This window comes from Heteronotia binoei, unplaced genomic scaffold, assembly GCF_032191835.1.
Source record: "Heteronotia binoei isolate CCM8104 ecotype False Entrance Well unplaced genomic scaffold, APGP_CSIRO_Hbin_v1 ptg000098l, whole genome shotgun sequence".
Taxonomy (NCBI): domain Eukaryota; kingdom Metazoa; phylum Chordata; class Lepidosauria; order Squamata; family Gekkonidae; genus Heteronotia; species Heteronotia binoei.
Genome location: NW_026799993.1, coordinates 340,444 through 360,546, shown reverse-complemented (window position 1 = coordinate 360,546; position 20,103 = coordinate 340,444). Strand labels below are relative to the sequence as shown.

The following is a 20,103-nucleotide window of genomic DNA, read 5'->3' as shown; positions in this document are numbered from 1 at the left end:
AAATTGGAACCTGTCCAGGCTATCCAATTCATTGGGAGCATTACTGGACTCCTTATTCACCACCAGGTTTCCTCCCACCCACCAGGGGTGTGGCTATAAGATCCTTGATCAGTTGCCTATTACACTGCCACTTCCAGAAAGCCATTTTCATTCAAAAATTATAGGGCTCTGTTTTAATGATTCTTATTGTTAAAATTTACTCCACTTCCCAGAAGATTAAAAAAAAATTCTATTCTTTTTCATTTTTGTGTAGTACGTATATGAATTTGGGATGGTGAGTCCACTGCTCTGGCTTCTTCCTTTCCCTCCTTAGTTTGTGAATTTGTGAACCTAACAAACACAAACAGAAACCTGGGCCTGCAAAATACAATTGTCATCATTAGCCCTCCAACCTACCCATTAACACAAACACAATTCAGTAAGCACCGAAAGATGAGTATAGCTGGAGGAAGGGGAAGAAAAAGGAGAGTAGAACTTTCCACTGTGCCCAAATGCCAGCGTTAAAAGGGGGAAGCTCTGGCAGTTAAGTGGAATCCCCAAACTATTGACCTGTCCTGTGATTCCCCACAGTTCCTTAAGTTCACAGGGTCAGAAAATCATTTGTCTCTGCCATCACATACATTTCAAACATGAGGTCTTTACCCCATCAGATGCCGCACAGAGCAGATTCTGGAAGAAACAGAATTTAATAAAGAGACATTGCATTAAGTGCTCCCACAGAGCAGAAATATTTATTAATGTCAAAAGTAAATATGTTTAAAAGTAATACACTCCCTCCGACAAAGTTATTACAGTGAATCTCAAGAAACCTTCAGCATCTCTTTAAGCCCTGCCATGATTGCCCTGCCATAGATTTGCCATTTGGGAATGGTGGTGAATTCCATACTGCAGAACTTGTACGCTTCTGGTAACGTGGCTTGCTCTTATAAAAGATTTCTTCCAGTTTGGGACTTTTAATAATCCCAAAGAACGCATCAGTATCAGGTGGATTATAATACTGGTGGACGATGGCCTGGGTTAGCTGATTTCCTAAAGGAAAAAAAAAATGGCACAGATTTGTGTCCAGGCTATTAAAAAAACAAACAGGCCGATCTCAATGCTCTTTTTAAAAAACCAAAACCCAAGGCTTTTTTTGGTAGTAGGAACTCCTTTGTATATTAGGCCACACACCCCCATGTAACCAATCCTGTAAGCTTGGATGATTGGCTACATAAGAGGGGTGTGGCCTAATATACAAACGAGTTCTTGCTATAAAAAAGCCCTTCTAAAATCTAGCAATTATCATAAGTTACTAATGTTAACATTCATTATTTCTTTATATATTCTAATACATCTTAGTATTATCACAGTTTTCATCTCAAAGCTCTTAAAGGACATGGAAGGAAACTTAAAACATATATAACTCTTCAATCTTCCAACTCATTTTTTAAAAAAATTTTTTTACAAGTTTATTGAAAAAATCCAAAACCATACATAGTACAGTATCGTGATCAGGTTACAGGAGTCAATGAGAATAATAACCAAAATTTCAACAGTCGCATGTAGGATTAATGACAAATGTAATTTACAGACAGGAACTAAAACAGTGCCTCAGTAGGTTGCAGATTGAGTTAATACCGTCAAGAAGAGGTGGCAGTAAAATGAGGATTAAGCAGTTAAATAAGCATCAGAAAGATAATGATGATGTCATAACAGCTGTAATAAGGAAGCAATGACCACGTTTATATTGTAAGCTGACCACATGTAAAATAAAAAAAGAAAAGCAAAAGATAACAAAAATAAACAGGAGGGAGTAGAGAATAGGGAAGGAAGAGTAAGATTATAAAACTAGAATATCTACAGGGGAAGAAAAGTTGAATAGAGTGGGGTTGTGAGAAATGTGATCAATGAGAGGAAACCAAATGGAGATGAATGAGTCGTGGTTGAAGTGGAGAGACACAGTGAAGAAGTGATTTTTCCCATCAATAGAAAATCACAGATTTTCTTGCGCCACGAAGAAAGAGATGGAGGGGTAGGCTCCTTCCAAGCAGAGGCAATGATCGCCTTAGCTGCTGCGCAAAGAAAGGCTACCAACGTTCTAAGCGAGTGTCAGGGATAGCAGAATCTTGCCAAAGATTAAAAAGCAGAATTTCATAAGTAAAAGGGAACCCAACTCAGTTTAATGTATATTTGCTTCTCCTCCCTCAAGCAGTTCAATACAGGTCCCAAAAGTTCAACTTAAGGCTATTGATGTTATATATACACATATATAATAAGTGAGAAAATACAATTGTACTGATCCTGACCTAAGGCTGAAGAATAAGCAGCCTGGGTGTCTCAAGGAAGCCTCTCTTCCACAAATGCCTGAGGCCTTGACAATTGATGTAACCGAGAGCCTGGTGTTGTCTGTCAGGATGGATACAACTTTTGCATAGAGAAGTGGATGGAAAGATTGTAGGCACGTTTTATGGCTAGAAGTTCCACAAAGTCCTGCCATGTGCATTCCCCATTCCCAATTTGACACTTCTGTGGTGATCATAACTGATGGATTCAGAAGGTAGAATGGGCACCCTGAAAGCAGGTTGTGTTCCTGCTGCCACCAGTCCTGAGACAGTAACACATGTGTGAGGAGATGCACTCAGAATGAGGGAAGATCGAAATTTCCTGAGGAACCACAGCTGTAGGTCTCTCATGTATAGTTTGGTGAAGACCAGTACATTAGGTGGGTTGTCACCACTAGGCCTAGGAGGCGCTGGACTTTGAAGAGCTGAAATTTCCATCTGTTATTTTAGTTGGCAAATTAGGTCTATGATGTTGTATCTTTGCTGATAGTGCAATTCTAATGTGCAAACAGGTTGATTTGTCTAACACTTCAGGGATTAATTAGAAGCTATGCCTTTCACAGAGAATAATACTTGAATATGGGATATATTGATTAAAACTAAAGCGTTTTATACTAAAGCATTATTTTTCTATTAGAGAAAACTTTAAGACAGAAAATGTTAACAAGAGAGAAGACTGTGTTCCTAAACAAAGGGTCTTTATCTTAGAGAAACAAAGGGAAGCATTTTTGAGGAAAACTTCCATATTCCATACCACAGCAGGTAGGTCAAAGTGATAATAAGCTAACCCAGGCACTTCAGGAAGAGCCCAGGGCATCCCAGAATAATCCAGTTTCCTTAGGTACGGAACTTCCAGCAACCCGCACTGGCCTTGGCTTTTTTCTGGAATATGCTAAGGTATACACTCTTTGCACTAGCACTGGCTCAGCTTTTTTCACAAGGGCTCAAGTAACCTGAGGGAAAACTGCCCAATGGGAACAGATAGGTTATTGGGTCATGTTTTGATAAATCAATTATAATTAATGTGTCCCACACTGGATATGTTATCAAAATGTATATAAACTGCTGTAGTGAATTTGATTCCTTGAGAAACACAAGGGAAATTGGTATAGAGAGATTAAGGTTATCCCCTGAAGACAGAGATGTGCTGCAATGACTACCATAGTCTTTAGACCCAGGGTCTTAGAAATTCCAAAGGGGAGGTCCTTGAAGAGGTAATGGTTTGCCCAGATAGCAAAATACAAATATTTCCTCTGGTAGGAACGGATGTTGATATGGAAATACGTGTCCTGCAAATCCAGAGTGGCCATCCAGGTACATCACCAGAATTTTTAGTATTTGATTTAATGTGTTCAGCACCTGAAGATCCATAATCGGGTGAAGGTCTCCATCTGTTTTTGGAACTGTGAAATAGTGGGAGTAGACAACCTGACCTTTGTGATTTGGCGAGATGGGTTCTCTGGCCTGTTTGCTGAGAAAGGTTTGTACTTCTAGGAGGACCAGTGACGTTGGTGTGGTGACAAAGACCACAGTGGACGGATTCTGAACTAATCGTATTGTGTAACTCTCCTAAATGATAGAGATGACCCGTCTGACTAATGTGATCTGCCTCCAGGATGGTAAGTATGGGTGGAGGTGGGTAGGGCCAGAGGAAGAGGGGAGGGATACTGGAAGGTCCACGCCTCAAAAGTCAAAGGCCCTGTTTGGGTGTTCTGGAGCCCTTGGATCTGGTAGGTTGTGATGTTTGGGAAGAGGATTTGAAGTTGGAGCTAAAAGATGGTCTGGGTGAGGACTGAGATGATCTCAGCCTCCAGGAGCAGCGAATCAAACCCAGTTCTCCCAGATAACAGTCTGTGCACTTAACACTACACCAAACTGGATCTAAAGATGAGGGAGCGAATTATAACAATGCCACAGAGAGGTGAGCCACTCAAGTTTTTTGGGTCTGTTAGGAAAATTTAACAAAATGGGGACTGGAGTTGATCCAATGTGCTTTGCAGAGGCACAAAGAGTGGCCATCAGGCAGTGGAATTTTACTCCCACACCATGCAGCAGTTGAAGAAGCCCCAATAAGCCAACCAGGGGTAGGGGGTGGAGATCAGGGTGAGGAGAGGTGGCCCCAAAGAGTGCTAAAGCAGAGTCTATGCTTACCTTGGTGGGCATGTGCATTGGGGGTTCTGCACATGTTGCAAGGGGAAAGGTATGAAAACCCCTTAGCCTTAAGAGATTACTGATTAGGATTGGTGCAGGTGCCCTATCCCATGGGTGTGATGCACAGAGACCACAAAGAAGATCCAAAGTGGTGGAAGCCCATTAGGGCCCTTGCCGGCTCCAAGGCTGAAGGGGGAAAGGGAAAGGGAAGGATCCCTGAAAAGGACGTTTCATCTGTAGCCCCATCTCTTCCCATGACAACACCACTAACAAATCCACTAGATACTAAACATTACATTAAAATATCAAAACTCTGGATGCATGGTTAAGACTAAACCATACTAGTTTGCTGAAGCAAGGTAGTAAATCTTAAGCATACGTACTAGAATTCATGTTTTGCTGAACTCAGGTTTCTATCCAAGTTAGGAACAGGCTAAAAGTCTACATAGGCAATTTTCCAATACTGATTTGCAAAGGGTACAATTGAATTCAAACATACCAGTCGCCCAAGTAGGGATGGGCTTGCGGGGCTGGCTCTCATCGTCTGTGGAGTCATCACTATTCAGATCCATCCCATAATTGTTCACTTCGAACTTTGGCTGTTTGGGACCCTGTGGTGTCATTGGGTAGGAGTTGCAGGAAGGTGAGTTCTGGAAAGAACGGTAAGAGTAAATTAATGGTGAAATTATAGCTACTGCAGAAATTGTAGCAAGAAGCTGAACCTCCAATGTAGGATAATGGCTAGGTGACAGATTCCACCCTGAGCTCCTTGAAGAATGTGCAGGATAAAAATAATCCCAAGAAAGACTTTTATGCATGAACTATTTTGACAACTTTTCTCCTTTCAAAAAAGTATCAGTTCTCATCCAAGGACTACAACAAGATAAATTGCTTCTTTTTGTGGAAAGCTTCTCCTTAAGAGGTAACCTGCTCTCTCAACAGCTACGAAGCGACATCTGCAGTACATCCAAATAACTGGTGACACCTAAAAAGTGCTCTTTTATTACTTACATACTGGACTGACACAGTAAGCTGTATGGGGCAAGACTCTTGGTTTTTAGAGCTGCTGGTACCAAGAACTAAATATAGCAGGTAAGGAACCTTACTTAAGAGTGTGCATGGAAATAGTATCTTACAATTAAAGCATACAGAAAGCCAAGCAGGCAGTCATATAAGACTCTGCTTGAAGAAACTATACAGAGGCCCGCACCTTCTGAAGAGGGGTAAAGATAGTTTCTCAGCCTGATTTTTGTTCCAAGTGAACTAGAACTGTCCCCATTTATTTTTGCTCCTGGGTATAAGTAAGACCATTTTGTCTTCAATCAATGTTAAACAGTGTTGCATCTCCCTGTAACTATTGTTCATTGAGGTGTCTTCTGTGCAGACATGCACTGGGGCTGTGCTTGCACAGGCCAGCTACCAGAGGCTCTCTCCCAGCTACTCTGGTATTTCTTTAACATTCAAAGGGGAGCCCTTTCCCTGCTCTGCAGGGAGGAGCTCCCCCCCCCCCCCGTCAGTCCTCCTGAGCTGCCTCAAGTATCATGAATGTAAACTGCATGCGGTGAACTCACAGCAGGATAGGAGGAAGGGAATGTGTGACTATTAGGCAGGAAGACAAACTCTACTGAGTTCTGTAGGCGAGGGGCTCCACTTGGAGTGGTAAAGAAATACCAGAGTAACTGTAAGAGAGCCTCCAGCGGCTGGCTTGCCGAAGTCAAACACAAAGTTAAGGCTTGTAACTATGTAAATTTGGGGATTTTGACAGACCGGCTTCAGCAATGAATAAGAATTACTGCCTTTAAGCTCTAGTAATGCCTGACATAACCAGCTAATCATCTGTATCTACCTATCAGCTGATATATCTTTAAAAATCCTAAATGTTTAAGAACATTTAGAAACTGCATATTTCTTTCAAAGGGTACATTTTTCTCACATTGTGAAGACCAAAAAGGTCCCTAAGGTTCATCCCAAGTATTTGACACTTAGAAATAGAAATACTGGGGTGGATCCTACCCTTATCCTATCACTCCATTGAGGAAAGTTTATTAATACCCCAGCTTTCTTTTTGGCTCAACTTTGAAGCCTTCTTCCAACTTAAGTAATTGAAAAAAGGCTACATGGAGGAAGGTTTGATCATCACACTGTCAGCAGTGCAATAACCTTCCTAAAGGCACCCCCTACCTTACCTAACGCAGAAAGATTTAAAAGGAGTTATAAAGATCAAGGCTTGACCTTGATAGCCCAGTCTCATCAAAGCTATGCAGGGTCAGCCCTGGTTACTATTTGGATGAGACACCACCAAGGGATAGCAGGGTCACTATGCAGAAGCAGGTAATGGCAAACCACCTCTAATTGTCTCTTGCCTTTGAAAATCCTATGGGGTCACCATAAATCAGCTGCAACATGACAGGGGAAAAAAAAAAAGACCAAAATTCTCAGTGCATGTGGGTGGGGGGGTATACTCTAACTACAGTAACATACCCTCCCCGGGCAAAACAAAGTCTGATCTAAAAAGTTATTGTTCTTAGCTACTAGAATTTTAGCTCTGGTTCAAGGCTCACCTGTATCTCTATTGTTACATTCAGCTGTTTATTGCCAACTGTTGCAACAGAAGTAGATTTCTGCTTCTGCTGTTCCTCCTGCTATTTAAAATAGAAAAGAGATATCACATGCTGGTAAAGAGTCAATGTTTCTACTTTACAGCACTTTTCATTTCCCTTTCAATGTGCCTCCCAAACCTATGGGCTGCTTGTAGCAAAATTATGACAGCTATCAGCACATAGCACACTAAAATGAAGAAATTCATTTTGAATGTTGACTAGGCTTACCAGTTTCTTCTCTCTCTCCTCTGCCTCTTTCTGAAGTCGCTCCTTCTCTTTAGCAGCCATTAATTCTCTTTGCACACAAGCAGCCTTCTCTTTCTCTTTCCTTTCACGCTCCCTATAATAAAAAACAGATCACTGCATCATTGGCAAAATGGAGATAGGTGCATGGTTTTTAGCACAACTTAACCTGCATTATCAAACTTTCCTTTTCATGCCAAACTTTGGATTAAATATACTCACTGCTGTGCCTGAAGCTTTTCTTGTTCTTTCTTTTTCTCAAGTTCTCTCTCAGCAGCCAGCTTTTTTTCCAGTTCTGCAACCTGCCTAGCTTTCTCTTGTTCTTCCTCCTTTTTCTTCTGCATCAGCTCCTGTTGTCTGCGTTCTTCCTGCAAAGGAAAAAATGCTGCTTTCAAGCAGGTTTCAGAGAATATGAGCCAACTATCATGGAAATCCTGACCAGATGACATATAAGAGTTTTCACAGCACTAGCTGAATCCTATATCTGAGGACTTCTAACCAGAAATCTTCAGCACCATTTCAAATGCCAAATCAGGTGTACAATTAATCCATTTGAAGGACTCACAGTCTTCAAATTAAACAGTCTGCCCTGGTAATTCTGACGCATCTTCTAATTAAGAGAGGTTAAATGTTTCTAATTAGTTCAGGATTCTAGGAAGAGCCATGCGTGCTTCATTTTAGTTATTATAATAAAACTATGTAGAGTTCAGAGTGGATTCACAAAAGTGAAACCAGCATCTTCATCTGTTTTATCCACATGATTCTGAATTCAGTAAAAGGGAAGAAGTTACTCAGGGTTCTTTCTTGGCCTATCTGTCTATCTATTTATATCCAAGTCACCACCACATCTTCTTTCCTTGTTCATACAACCTCTGTCTTACCAACTGCAGAGCTCTTTGTTTACGGGCTTCAAGTTCTTCAGCTTTCTTGGCAGCTGCAGCCCTTTTCACTTTTTCTTCTGCCATCTTCTCCTCTTGCACCTAAAAGAGGTTATGTGTATATTTTCCCTTCAAACAGACCAAATTCCTCCATGCACACATTGTGCAAAGTTATTTTGCACCCAGCTCAGCATTTGAAACTCTTCATAATTATAAACTCGACTGACAGATCTACCGTTCTAATGTCAGAGAACACAAGGATGTGAGAATGGTATATTGGGCTGATAAGAGACCTAAATCTGAAACTGAAGATGAGCTTGCTAGCTGAAACTCTTTTTCTTAGAGATGGCTTTTCACAAGGACCAGCCCGAGGCATCACATTACTCACATCTCAGAACTTTTCTCCATTGTGTCCATTTACTCTAGAGACACCCTCTGCTTAGCCATTCCTTATATAATTTACCTTCTCATTATGCTGAGCAAGTTTTTGCTCAAGAAGTTTTTTCTTCTCCTCTTCTCTCTGCTCTACTCGCTCACGAGCCTGCAGCACCTTGCGAAGGCGCTCCTCACGTTTCCTGATGCCATGTAAAAGAATCTAGTTAAAAACAATTAAAAAAAAACTAGAAAAGATCACGTGGAAGGGAGTATGAATATACACATATACCGCTTCATCTCATCCAACCGCCGTCTTTTCTCTTCCTCCATTTTTTGTCTCCTCTGCTGCTCAGCCTCCTCCTTTTTCTTTAAAATCTCCAAGCGCTGCCTCTCCTTTTCCTAGATAGGAAAGATACCTGTATTAGTACACTACTGGTATGTCTGTTCCTACAGTTACTGCTATGTGGTACACACAAGTATTAAAGGTAAGCAACTAAACTGAATTTTCAAGCAAGGAAAGAAGCTTTTCTGTACTACAGCAAATGTATTTAAAATGCAAGAGCGTTCTTGGATAGATGAATATCCAATGACAAGAGAAAGAAGCTGTGCCCATTTAGCTATCGAGTGGGTTGTGTGTGACAGCACAAGCCGGGTGAGTAATTGGGTTGTGTGTGACAGCACAAGCCAGGTGAGTAATTGAACAATTCCTGGCATGTCCTTTACATTGCACCAAATTATTACAAAACTTGGAACAAACACCTCCCCTGAACAGGGATATTGGACTGAACAGGGATATTGGTTTTTTTATCTCATTACATATGCTAAACCCATCCTCACTGAATATAGTATTTCAATGTATTTCTTTTAGAATAGTGTGTCAGAATAATATTTTTTGTATTGACATACTCAAATAAGGGATATTGGCTGTTTATCTCAATACATTTACTTAACCCATTTTCACTATATTTTTTAATGTAGTCATTTTTCTACTGGTAAACTAGAACGATGCTTATAATGTATAGAATGATGTTTATAATATATATTGCATGTTAAAAATTAGGTGGTCAAGAACATCACTAGGGAATAAATGTCCTTTTGTTTCACCTATACCTGTAGCAAGAGCAATTAACAGGCAACTTTTATTACCTTTTATTGGTTTCCCATGCAAATGCTATCCAGATCAAATGGTCTTCCAATTTATTACACTATTTTGCCATTTGATCCTAACTTTGTATCAGTTTACACTCTTAACCCACCAGCTATATGTATTTCAGCTCACTGTACCCCATCCCCTTATCTGAAGAAGTATGCCTGCACACGAAAGCTTGCATTCTGAATAAAACTTTGTTGGTCTTAAAGGTGATGCTTGACCCCTACTTTGTTCTGCTTTAGAATTAGGTTAGGAAGTAAGCTATACTCACTATGGAACTCAAATGTGATGGGTTTGTTTTTCCATAATGAGCTCCGAAGTAGAATCTAATTACATATTACAAAAATACTGATTTAGGTTTGTCTCAAAGGGAGCGAGGTTAAAAAAGACCTTCGCAGCTATAGCAGAACATCAGCCAGTAAGGACAACAGGCAGCTTGTTCCGCTCCAGCCTTACAAAGCCTGCACATTTTCGAAAGAGCCAGAACCCAGCCAAACCCCCAGCCAATCCTAATGGAGCTTCTAAGCCCATAATTAAGTACAAACCAGTGAAGTTTGTCACAAAAAGAAAAAAAAAATGCACCTTTAAAAGATGATCTTCCTTGCAGCTATCAAGCCACAAGATATTCCCCACATGGAATAAAGCAATCCTGAGTTGCTACATGAAACCCTGAACCACGGAGCTACAGGAAACTAGAGAGCATGCAGAAGAGGAAAAGAATTAAACCTGAATTTTATAAAGTATTTAGTGTTCTTTACACAGCTGGAGAGGCAGGTGTTGAAGATCTGATGTGAGTACTTGCTCCAAAAGAATTTCCACATACTGTACAGACTGTGTATTGAAATGTAACACTTCTCTGAGCAAGTAATTGACCTCTGCATAACCAAGGATGCTTTAGAATAAGCAACTAGATTGGAAGTTTTCTCATTGCAGGAACTGTCTCTTTCCCACCCCCACCCCCCATATCTGTACTTCTGTAGAGGAAACTCTTTTTGGCATGATTAGATCAACACATAATGAAATTAAACCTCTCAGTGCCTCCTCAGAAAAGAGAAATCCATCTGTGGGAATAGAGGTTCACAACACAGCCAGCAATAAGAACAGACCACAACAAGAACAGGTAATTTACTTTGGAACAGCTGTCATGTGGAAGGAGGAGGAAAAGAGATTAGATTGGATTTATACTCTGGTCTTCACTACCTGAAGGAGTTTCAGAACATCTTACAATCTCCTTTGCCTTCCCCTCCCCACAACAGACACCCTGTGAGGTAGGTGGAGCAGAGAGCTCTTGAGAGGAACAGCTCTGTGAGAACTTGTGAGTGATATGGGTAGCCCAGGGGAGAAACCATTTCATATAAAAATTGCATCATCCTGGCAGCTAGTACACTACAGTTACCAAATGCTGAATTTATTTTCTAAGACTGTTACTGAAATGTGAATATTGTAAATTAGAAAATCTCAGTAGATATCTAAATCAACAAGAACTTCACTAGCCTCCATTTCCTAGCTTATCCCTTTGTGGGTTTGGGTTTATTGCCCAAAGTTGACTTTTCTTAAGTTCTTCCAGTAGAATCTACCAAATTTATCATGATGAGGCACCCCAAGCATCTTGGATATGGCAGTAATGCAAGTTTTAATCTCATGTTATGACACAGAGGCAGAAAATCTTCAAATAGCATCTTTAGGAAAAGAAGACAGAAAAAATTTTATATGCTCCAATGCAGGGCTTAACTGAGGCAAGCAAGAGCAGCTTGGAACCTACAGAACCTCTCCACATTCATAGTGTTTTCTCCAGCTCAAGCCTTCTACTAACACAAAACTCTTTGTACTGGAGGAAGGCATCACTGTTACCAGAACAGTTCTGTTCGATCCAATCCAGTATATTTATTAATGCTTTCAGCTGCAAGGAAGGGGCACCTCACATATTACAGAGAGGCAAGTCACCAAGTGTATACCCAACAAGAAGCTTCCACCAACTACAGTTGCCTGCAAGTTATATTTGTTGTCTTTACTTCTTATTTTAAGTACTCACTTTCCTATATTAAAAAGCTCAATCTTGAGCACTTAAGCATCAGAGAAATGGGTGAGGGGCCCGAACATAAAAGATAATGGCATTAACAAAGCTCTTGGCTATAGAAAATCTAGAATGTTCTCTTTTTTGTGCTCCTTTGTTACTTGTTCCAAATTTTCCAAATCTAAAACCAACTGGGAAAACACCTTAGCTAAGACATGAAGAAATTTAAAATATGATCATGTTTTGAAGTTTGGATACAGTAGTTCTGTAATAAGGATCATACGTTTTCATTAAGCATTGCTTCATTTTCTTGAAAAAGCAGTAAATAAATGCTGGACTTCCCTTTAAAAAGAAGCAGTGTTAGGTCACACTGCAGGGAGTTAGAGATGCCACTCAAGAATGGACAATGTGTTAATTATGTGCAAACACATGTAGTGTAATATTAATCTCATTACTTACAACAAACCCCATCTGTAAGAAGGAAAGAATGAGATGTAGTTAATATCTTTGGATGTTAGCACCAAATAGTGCTCTACTGCAGAATGAATCAGACTACTGGTTCTTAATACTTTTACTCCTTGTAGCTTTGTTGCACAGTAAAAGGAAGCAAACTTTGGTTTCTTAAGGGAAAACAGATTGCAACATGTCTGTGAAGCCTGAACACTTGTGCAATCTCTCAAGTGGGAGTTGGCCATATAAGAATTTATCACTTGCCAAAGGTTGCCACCAAGGGATCTGGGCTAGACCAATCACTCCTGAACCAATTTTTCCTTTCCTTTTATTATTTCATTCCTCTTCCCAAAGGCTGCAAGCAAACTCAATACAAATACAAATACAAAGTAACAAACGAAACAAAGAACATTAAAATACAGCATGGCAAACTGAAACCCATCTCTGTAGCAGCTTAAAGAGACCACAAGTCCAAAACGTTTAGCCACAGAATACACATTTCCAGATTGGCATCTGCCAACAGAAAAGAAATCACATGAGATTCAGCTGGCAGCTATTTACAGAGGACAAGTATAATCCAGAGGTCTCTGAATAAGATATGATGATCTATGGTCTTTATTACTCCAGATGCACAGTAGCAGTGGTAAGAATATGGAGTTTGGTGAATGAACATAAAATATACCCATGGCCAGGAATTGTAAATTGGCTTAGATAAAGAGAGAGAGTCAAGGAAGGAAGAAACCCCATTGCAAAAGTAAACTATACGTGCCTTGCATGGGCCTGTGTGCTGGCATGGTCAAACTAAATTACCCTTTTCCTAACCAACCGTAGAATGTCAGGATAGCCCAGGGGAGAAACCATGAAACTCTAGTTGATTGTCCACAGATTTTTCTCATTCACTTCTGAAGGAAGATTCCTTCAGTAAATGTAATAGACCCCCCCCCCCACCCCAGATATTGAGCATTGAAGTGGTACCTATTTAGGCCCTGGACTTCAGTGAACACTGTGCTAACTCAAAGCCCCTGCCACATAGATCGGTACATCTACTATTCAGCATAAAATCTAAAGAAGCAGATGGTCAATAGGCTGTGAGAACTCATTAACAGAAATGCCTGCCTGAATAAGACCTTGGGATAACCTTAGCATTAAAAACCTCAATAACTGCAATAATGTCCTGCCCCTGCTTTGGAATAAAAGAACCATAGGAGAGCATTTATATTTGCCCTGGCAATTTCTGCAGCTGAATATATGTGATCTTTCCAAGTAGAGTTTAACTAAAAGTTTCACCCAGATATTTAAAACGGGCTAGTTCTGTTTTCCCCCAGTGATGGTCCAGAGCCTCTGTTTGATACAGGAGGATTTTTTAAAGATCATATTTTTAGATTTTTCACGTTTCACTGACAGTCCTTTGTGTAAACTGTAACTGATAAACATCTTTCTCTGGAACTTGACCCTTCTGTGAGATAGCTGTGGATCAGTTTTTTACTGTCTTTTTTACTGCATATATAATCACTTTCAATGCAGAATCCATCAGCTTTTTGCAGCAATACCACTTACCTTGGGATTGGTTCGGACAGGAGTGCCGTGTTTGAGAAACGATTTTATGGTGCTGTTTCGGCTCACAGAGCTAGGGGTCATCATGAGAACCCGGTTCTTATTTACAGTGTGCAAGAAAGTCTTGATAGGGCGGACAACCTGTAAACAAAGCACAGAGCATTATCAGTCCTTAGAAAGCAACTGATGGGACCATGGTGTGCTCCTGAAGATAGGTTGCTTGTCTTACCTTACTAGCAGGGCACTGAGGAGATAATGACTTTTTTCTTGGAGGCAAGAGCTCTTCCTCTGTATGCTGCTCATCACATAACTCATTCACTGCTCTCTTGTAGCTTGCCTTCCGTCTGGAAGTGTTAATACAGTATTCACTACTCAAAACAGTACAGAAGAGAAATCTAGCATCCCCTTTTCTCAGAGTAGGATTGTGGTTCCAACCCTTTTCTGAAGTCCTCTCAATGAACCCAAATGGAGGTTAGGTAGCTCCTCTGATATGTCTTTTCCCTTATAACAGTGCAGGGAGGGCGGGATACAAATAGAAATAAATAAATAAACCTTCCACCATGGCACCCACCACTGAGTTATCACACACTGCTTGGGGCGTGGTCTGACAGAGGCAAAAAACAGGGCAAAGAACTGGAGACACCCTCCACACAGGGCTGGCCCTAGGGCCCAAAGCGCCTTTGCAGCCTGCCCCCCCCCACTCTTCTTGCCGCTTCTTTGGGGTGGAGAGGGAGGGGAAGGAGGCCAGGAGAAGCGGTGGCAAAGGGGGAAGAAGGCAGCTGCGATTTGGGGCAAGGAGGGAGGGAAGAAGGCTGGGAGAAGCGGTGGAAAGGGGGAAGAAGGCAGCTGCGATTTGGGGCAGGGAGAGAGGGGAAGGTTGCTGGGAGAAGCGGCGGAAAGGGGTAAGAAGGCAACCATGATTTGGGGCGGGAGAAGCAGCAGCAAAGGGAAGAAGTGACTCGGGGATGGAGGCGAAGGAATTTTTTTAAACAAAAAGATGGAGGCGCCTAACTTGGTTTGTCTAGTGGAAGAGCCAGCCCTGCCTCCACACATTTTCCTTCTTAGCATTTCTCTTCACCTCTCTTTAGATCCTTGGCAACGGCAAGCCACCACGTAAAAAGTCTGCCATGAAAACGTTGTGAAAGCAACATCACCCCAGTGTCAAAAGCGACTGGTGCTTGTACAGGGGACTACCTTTACATGGTTATGCTGATGGCCAGTACATGGCTTTGCTGATGGGAAAAGAGGGAGAAATCTGTTTTCTCTGGTATTCTTCCTCCACGTGCCTGTGTTGCCTTGGCTCTAAAACCAACAGAGTTTCTTCTACATTTCTTCCTTTAGACTCAATGCATATGCTCTGGATGCTCATGCTACTTCCCAGATAAGGTGAATTGGGCAGTGATGGTTTTGTACATAGGCACTTAGAATTCAAACGCCTACCCAAAGCCTATAGGACACCAGTTCAAATATCATATCATCTGAACAAAATGGGTCATGGTATTTGCAGAACGAACCAAATAAAATCTGTACCCAACCTGATCTGATAGCCCAGGCAAGCCTGATCTTGTCAGATCTTGGAAGCTAAGCATAATCAACTCTGGAAAGTATGGGAGACTTCCTTGGAATACCAGGAGTCAGGGGCAGGCTATATTCAGCCACCTCCCTGAATATCCTCTAGGCCCACAGTAGGGGTTTAGTCACCAGAGGTCACCATGTCTTCTAGCTACACATATACTCACACACACACAAAATACAAGAGACAGCGAGAGAGAGAGATTACCTGACACTCTGAGGTTTCTCTTGGACCTCAGCATTCTTTTCAGAGGTGTTCTCTGCAGAGACAAAAATCATCATGAGTGCTGATTGAGATGTTCTCTGCGGCACAGACTAAAGCTACAGCCATGCATTCAGAGAGAGGAACACTGCTGGTGCAGAATTCAGCACCCAGGAGGGTAAAGGAATCTACTGCATCAAAAATATACAATCATTGCTTTATAAGCTAAACTGCCATCCAAGAACTAAACTATCAGCTAAATTGCCATAGTCCCACCTCAACAGGCTGGGTTTGGACTTTAAAAAGCATAAGTGGCTTGAGGTCTAAATACCCAAAGGGCCATCCTCACCGATGTGAATCTACCCGGTTCTAAGGTCAGCTGATGCAGTCTTGTTATAAGAACCTGCATTACTCAAAATGCAATTGGTGGTTCATGAGGGGATCTTCAACCTGCTGTCACCAAATGGTAAATTATAGCATCCACCCACCCACAGGTTTACTGGAAGACCTGTACAAGCAATACTAACCTGAAAATGCATCTATTCCAGAGACTCTTTCGAAATAACTGAAACTGAAGTGTTAAGACTGCTTGATTTTTCATGTTTAATTTTATTGATGCCTGTTATTGTATTAGATCCCTTGAGTGTTTTGAACAGAAAAACAGGATTAAATCTACCAAATAAAGTTGCTAGGAAGTGTGCAAGTGCAAGTGTGAAATTTCATCAAAGAATCAAAACTCTTTACAATCTAAACCAGGGGTGTCAAATATCCTGTCTCTGGGCCAGAATCGGCCCACCCAGGGCTTTAATCAGGACCATGGCTCTTTTGTCTTCCCTGTCCTTACCCTTTGCAGCTTTGAGGCTGCCAAAGTTCCCAGCTCCTTCTGCCTTGTCTTTGCCTGCTTCAACAAGAAGCTCTTATGGGCTTGCAAAGAAAAAGTGGGACTGTGCTGCAATGTTTCAATGGAGTGGAGATCAAACAATTTCACTTTTGCAGCATTTATGGCAAGCTGAAGCTCCTTGCAAGTAAAGGGTTGATGCATTAAGCCAGCTTGTCTCTGCTGAATGGACCTGAGAATTGGTGCCTAGTGAGTATTCTAACCTGATAACCCACAGCCAAAGGGGGATATTACACTCAAGAGCCATTGCCAATCTTAGTACACCCGGGGAGAGAAGCTTGCAATGCCCAGCCTTTTCATGTTTTCCTAGGCTCAGAGTGTTTTTTATATTTTTAGTTTCTGATGTGATATTTGTCCTTTTTCTTGATTTTTTAAAAACTGCATTGACAAATCCCACTATTCCCACACCTTTCCATTTTAAACAAAATATTGCAAGAGTTTTAAGCATGTTTGTATTTTAAGTAAAAAATTAATATACTTAACTCTGTTTGTCTGTGTCCTTTATATTAAAGTTTGTATCTCCGCTACCTGGCATTACATTTTATGACACACACGGCCCAGTTCCACAAAGTCCCATTTATATCAGATCCAGTCCTCGTAACAAATAAATTTTGGCACCCCTGTTCAAAACTTTGCAGTATTTTAAAAGCAAGTTTCTAGCCCTTAAGTATTTTGAGAAGAGCTTGGAAAGCAAGTGAGGAATCTGGAAGGCATATTATTAGAGAGGAATTTTGCCAGGTATAATCCTAGATGTTAACTGCTTCTGCAAAGTCCAGTTAGTACTACTGTAGCACAGTATTATTCATTTTAAGAAATGCTTCATTAACACGTATTACAATGAAGATTACACAGAATATGCACAAGTGAGCACACTGAAGCAGGTATTCCTCCTAACTCTAACCAAGTGTGCATATCTATGGCATGGTCTAATATTCTGGAGATTATGTTTTTATTCTATTCTTTCTCTTAAGAGCTAAGAAGAGAATGCATAGTTCCCTCATGCATCCCAAGTATCATGGCAGAATGAGAGATTGATTTGCCCAAAGAGAACATCATAGCTGAGCAGAGATTTAATACATGGAAACTCAAAAAATTAGTGCAGTTATCACTAGGAAAAAATATTTTGTTAAACTTGACAACCCCTATGCATTTTTGTCTATGTTTCACCTGGGTGAATCAGTAAAAATATATAGGCAAGTCTGAAGAATAGACAGTGGTATAATTAAAAATACATTCGAAGACTAATTCTGGAAAGACAGTAATAATGGGTTACATGAAAGCCTACAGTTGCTACTATGAAGAACATATGAAGCTGCCTTATACTGAATCAGACCCTTGATCCATCAGTCAGTATTGTCTTCTTAGACTGGCAACGGCTCTCCAGGGTCTCAAGCTGAGGTTTTTCACACCTATTTGCCTGGACCCTTTTAGTTGGAGATGCCAGGGATTGAACCTGGGACCTTCTGCTTCCCAAGCAGATGCTCTACCACTGAGCCACAGTCCCTCCCCTAATACTCCACTACTGATACTCCCTCTAAGCTGTGGATTCTTATGAGTAAAAATTCTAACTCATGAGCTACTGGCATTAAAGTTTTGAGCTACTGCATAAATTAGTTTGCTCTGGGGCCATTTTTCCTGAGCTAAGACAAAAATGTGTGACCCGAAAGCTAAAACACGGTGAACTAGCTCACACGAACTCAGCTGGCTGCTACCATCCATGTTCCATTTGTAGACTTTTCTGTGAAGCTTAGCTACTGTGGGAATTTCCTGGTAATGGTACTATACAGATTAGCTACATTAATCTTTGTTCAGCTCAGGTACATCTGTGAGATTATTTTATTATATTTATATCCCGCTCTCCCAATGGGCTCAGGGTGGCTAGATTAGCCTGTATTCTTCTGTTTAAGAACAATAATTCCAACAACAAGCATTCTATAGTAAGTTCCTATAATGGACATGTAATAAAACAGATAATGCTTCACACTATGTGTACTGGTTTCTGGCTCCTGAACTTCGATATCATCTATATATCTAATAGACACATGCAGTGTACATGATATGTAGATATCTAAATCTGTGGACTGGCTCACACTGACTGAAAGGAACTTTTTTCCAGACTGGGGGGATATCCTCCCCATATTTAGAGAAAAATAATAATATTTAAAATTATGGTGGGGGGGCATTTTCCCCAAAACAATAACATTGCATGCACTTGCAGAAATCACTTTCCTGAGCTGCTGGCATGATGGCTCTCTGATCAAGGACAGCCCCAGCAGAGGTCAAAGTAAGGAGCAAAGGGGTGGGGAAAGATAACAGAACACTGTCAGACACGAGGGAGAAAGAGATGGGGAGTAGAATGTCAGAGAAGAGGAGAAATAGAGGGGGGGATTAAGAGAGGAGTAAGGGGAAAGAGGGGGTAAGATTGTTAGTAAAGGGGGGAGAAAGATGAGATTGTCAGAGAAGGGAAGGGGGAGAAATAGAGGGAAGGCGGACAAAGAAGGTATTGGTGAGAAAAGAGGCAGAAGGATGGGATGTACTCTCTCTGTAAGTTTCTTATGAATCTCCACTTGTATATTCTAATAGCAAAGTGTGACCCTATCTGAGGATACTTAAATCCAGAGAACAGAGTGGTGAATGGACAAGAGTGGTGAATTCCTCAAGTTTGCAGAAAGATCTACACACTGGGCAGTTTAAAAACCTGAATGCTAAAAGGGGCACATGTGGTTTTAATGAACAGAGGCCAGGGTGAGGACTGGCATTCCAGGTTTGGTATCTGCCAGTAAAAGGCAGGGGTAGGTGGCTGTTTTGGCCTTTGAGGGATGACTCAAAGTAGGGAAAGGTAAGTTATGGGAATTGCTAGGATGAAGGAGAGAAAATAGTACAAGGAGAGGATGCAGAACAAAGTGATTTGCACCATGCAAGTCTGTGCATGTTCTCTCCAGTGCAAATGTACCCAACTCATCTGCACCACACAACTGGGGCCATTGCTTTCTTGGGAAGAGTCTATTGGGGAGGGAAGAAGGAAATCTAAAGACAGTGAAGGCAGATAAAGTTAGCTCGGCTGGTGAGTGGAAAGGAAAGAAGGAAGGAAGCAGGAAAAGGCTATTGGGCTTTCAAGAAAGAGAAAGAGGATGTAGAGAGGGATGGAAAAATGAGTCACCTTCCCCCCCACAGTCTTTGTTGGTCCCCACTTACATTAACTATTTTTCTCAAATGATCACTTATTGCTGTCTTTCCAGGATCTTTAAGTCTAATAAAATATTTTCCCCACTGCTTTCTTCTCTTTTCTTGTTCGGTTGCTCACTGGTGCAGCCCTCTCTTCTGAACTTCAGCAGACATTTAAACTTTGGCTCTCATCAGTTCAGTGGAGGCTCTCAGGGCCATAACAATACATAGATTAGAAATGCACATCAAGCTAGTATCTTGCACTTAAAGTTATGTTTTAACAACAGCTTGCCTACTCTTCTCATGCAGTTACTTCGTGAATTTCATAGTTTATCTTCCCATCATTCACCCTATTAGGAACTTCCAGTCAATACCTTTGCTGTTTCCTTCTTGTTGCTCTTCAATAGCTGCAGCCCTGGGGACTTCGTGAGAATGACTGAAGGGTTGACCAGCAACCTGCAACAAACAGCAGCACATTATAAATCCCAGCAATGTGAGCAACATATGACTGCACACATCTGAAATTATAA

The 20,103-nt window shown here is 41.2% G+C and overlaps 1 protein-coding gene across 1 annotated transcript in view; it reads right to left on the bottom strand.

The window, feature by feature from the left end:
- Nucleotides 1–704: 704 nt before the first annotated feature.
- Nucleotides 705–20,103, bottom strand: part of LOC132590517 (inner centromere protein-like) — a 34,277-nt gene continuing 14,878 nt past the window's right edge. Inside the window, exons 6-17 of the mRNA XM_060263427.1 lie at nt 19,948–20,029; nt 15,517–15,568; nt 13,966–14,080; nt 13,740–13,877; nt 8,858–8,967; nt 8,657–8,768; nt 8,183–8,295; nt 7,538–7,672; nt 7,301–7,412; nt 7,034–7,114; nt 4,972–5,122; nt 705–1,029 (exon numbers count right to left, since the gene is read on the bottom strand). Of these exons, the coding sequence (XP_060119410.1) occupies nt 812–1,029; nt 4,972–5,122; nt 7,034–7,114; nt 7,301–7,412; nt 7,538–7,672; nt 8,183–8,295; nt 8,657–8,768; nt 8,858–8,967; nt 13,740–13,877; nt 13,966–14,080; nt 15,517–15,568; nt 19,948–20,029 (1,419 nt within the window). The 3' untranslated portion in view covers nt 705–811. The remainder of the gene's footprint in view (nt 1,030–4,971; nt 5,123–7,033; nt 7,115–7,300; nt 7,413–7,537; nt 7,673–8,182; nt 8,296–8,656; nt 8,769–8,857; nt 8,968–13,739; nt 13,878–13,965; nt 14,081–15,516; nt 15,569–19,947; nt 20,030–20,103) is intronic.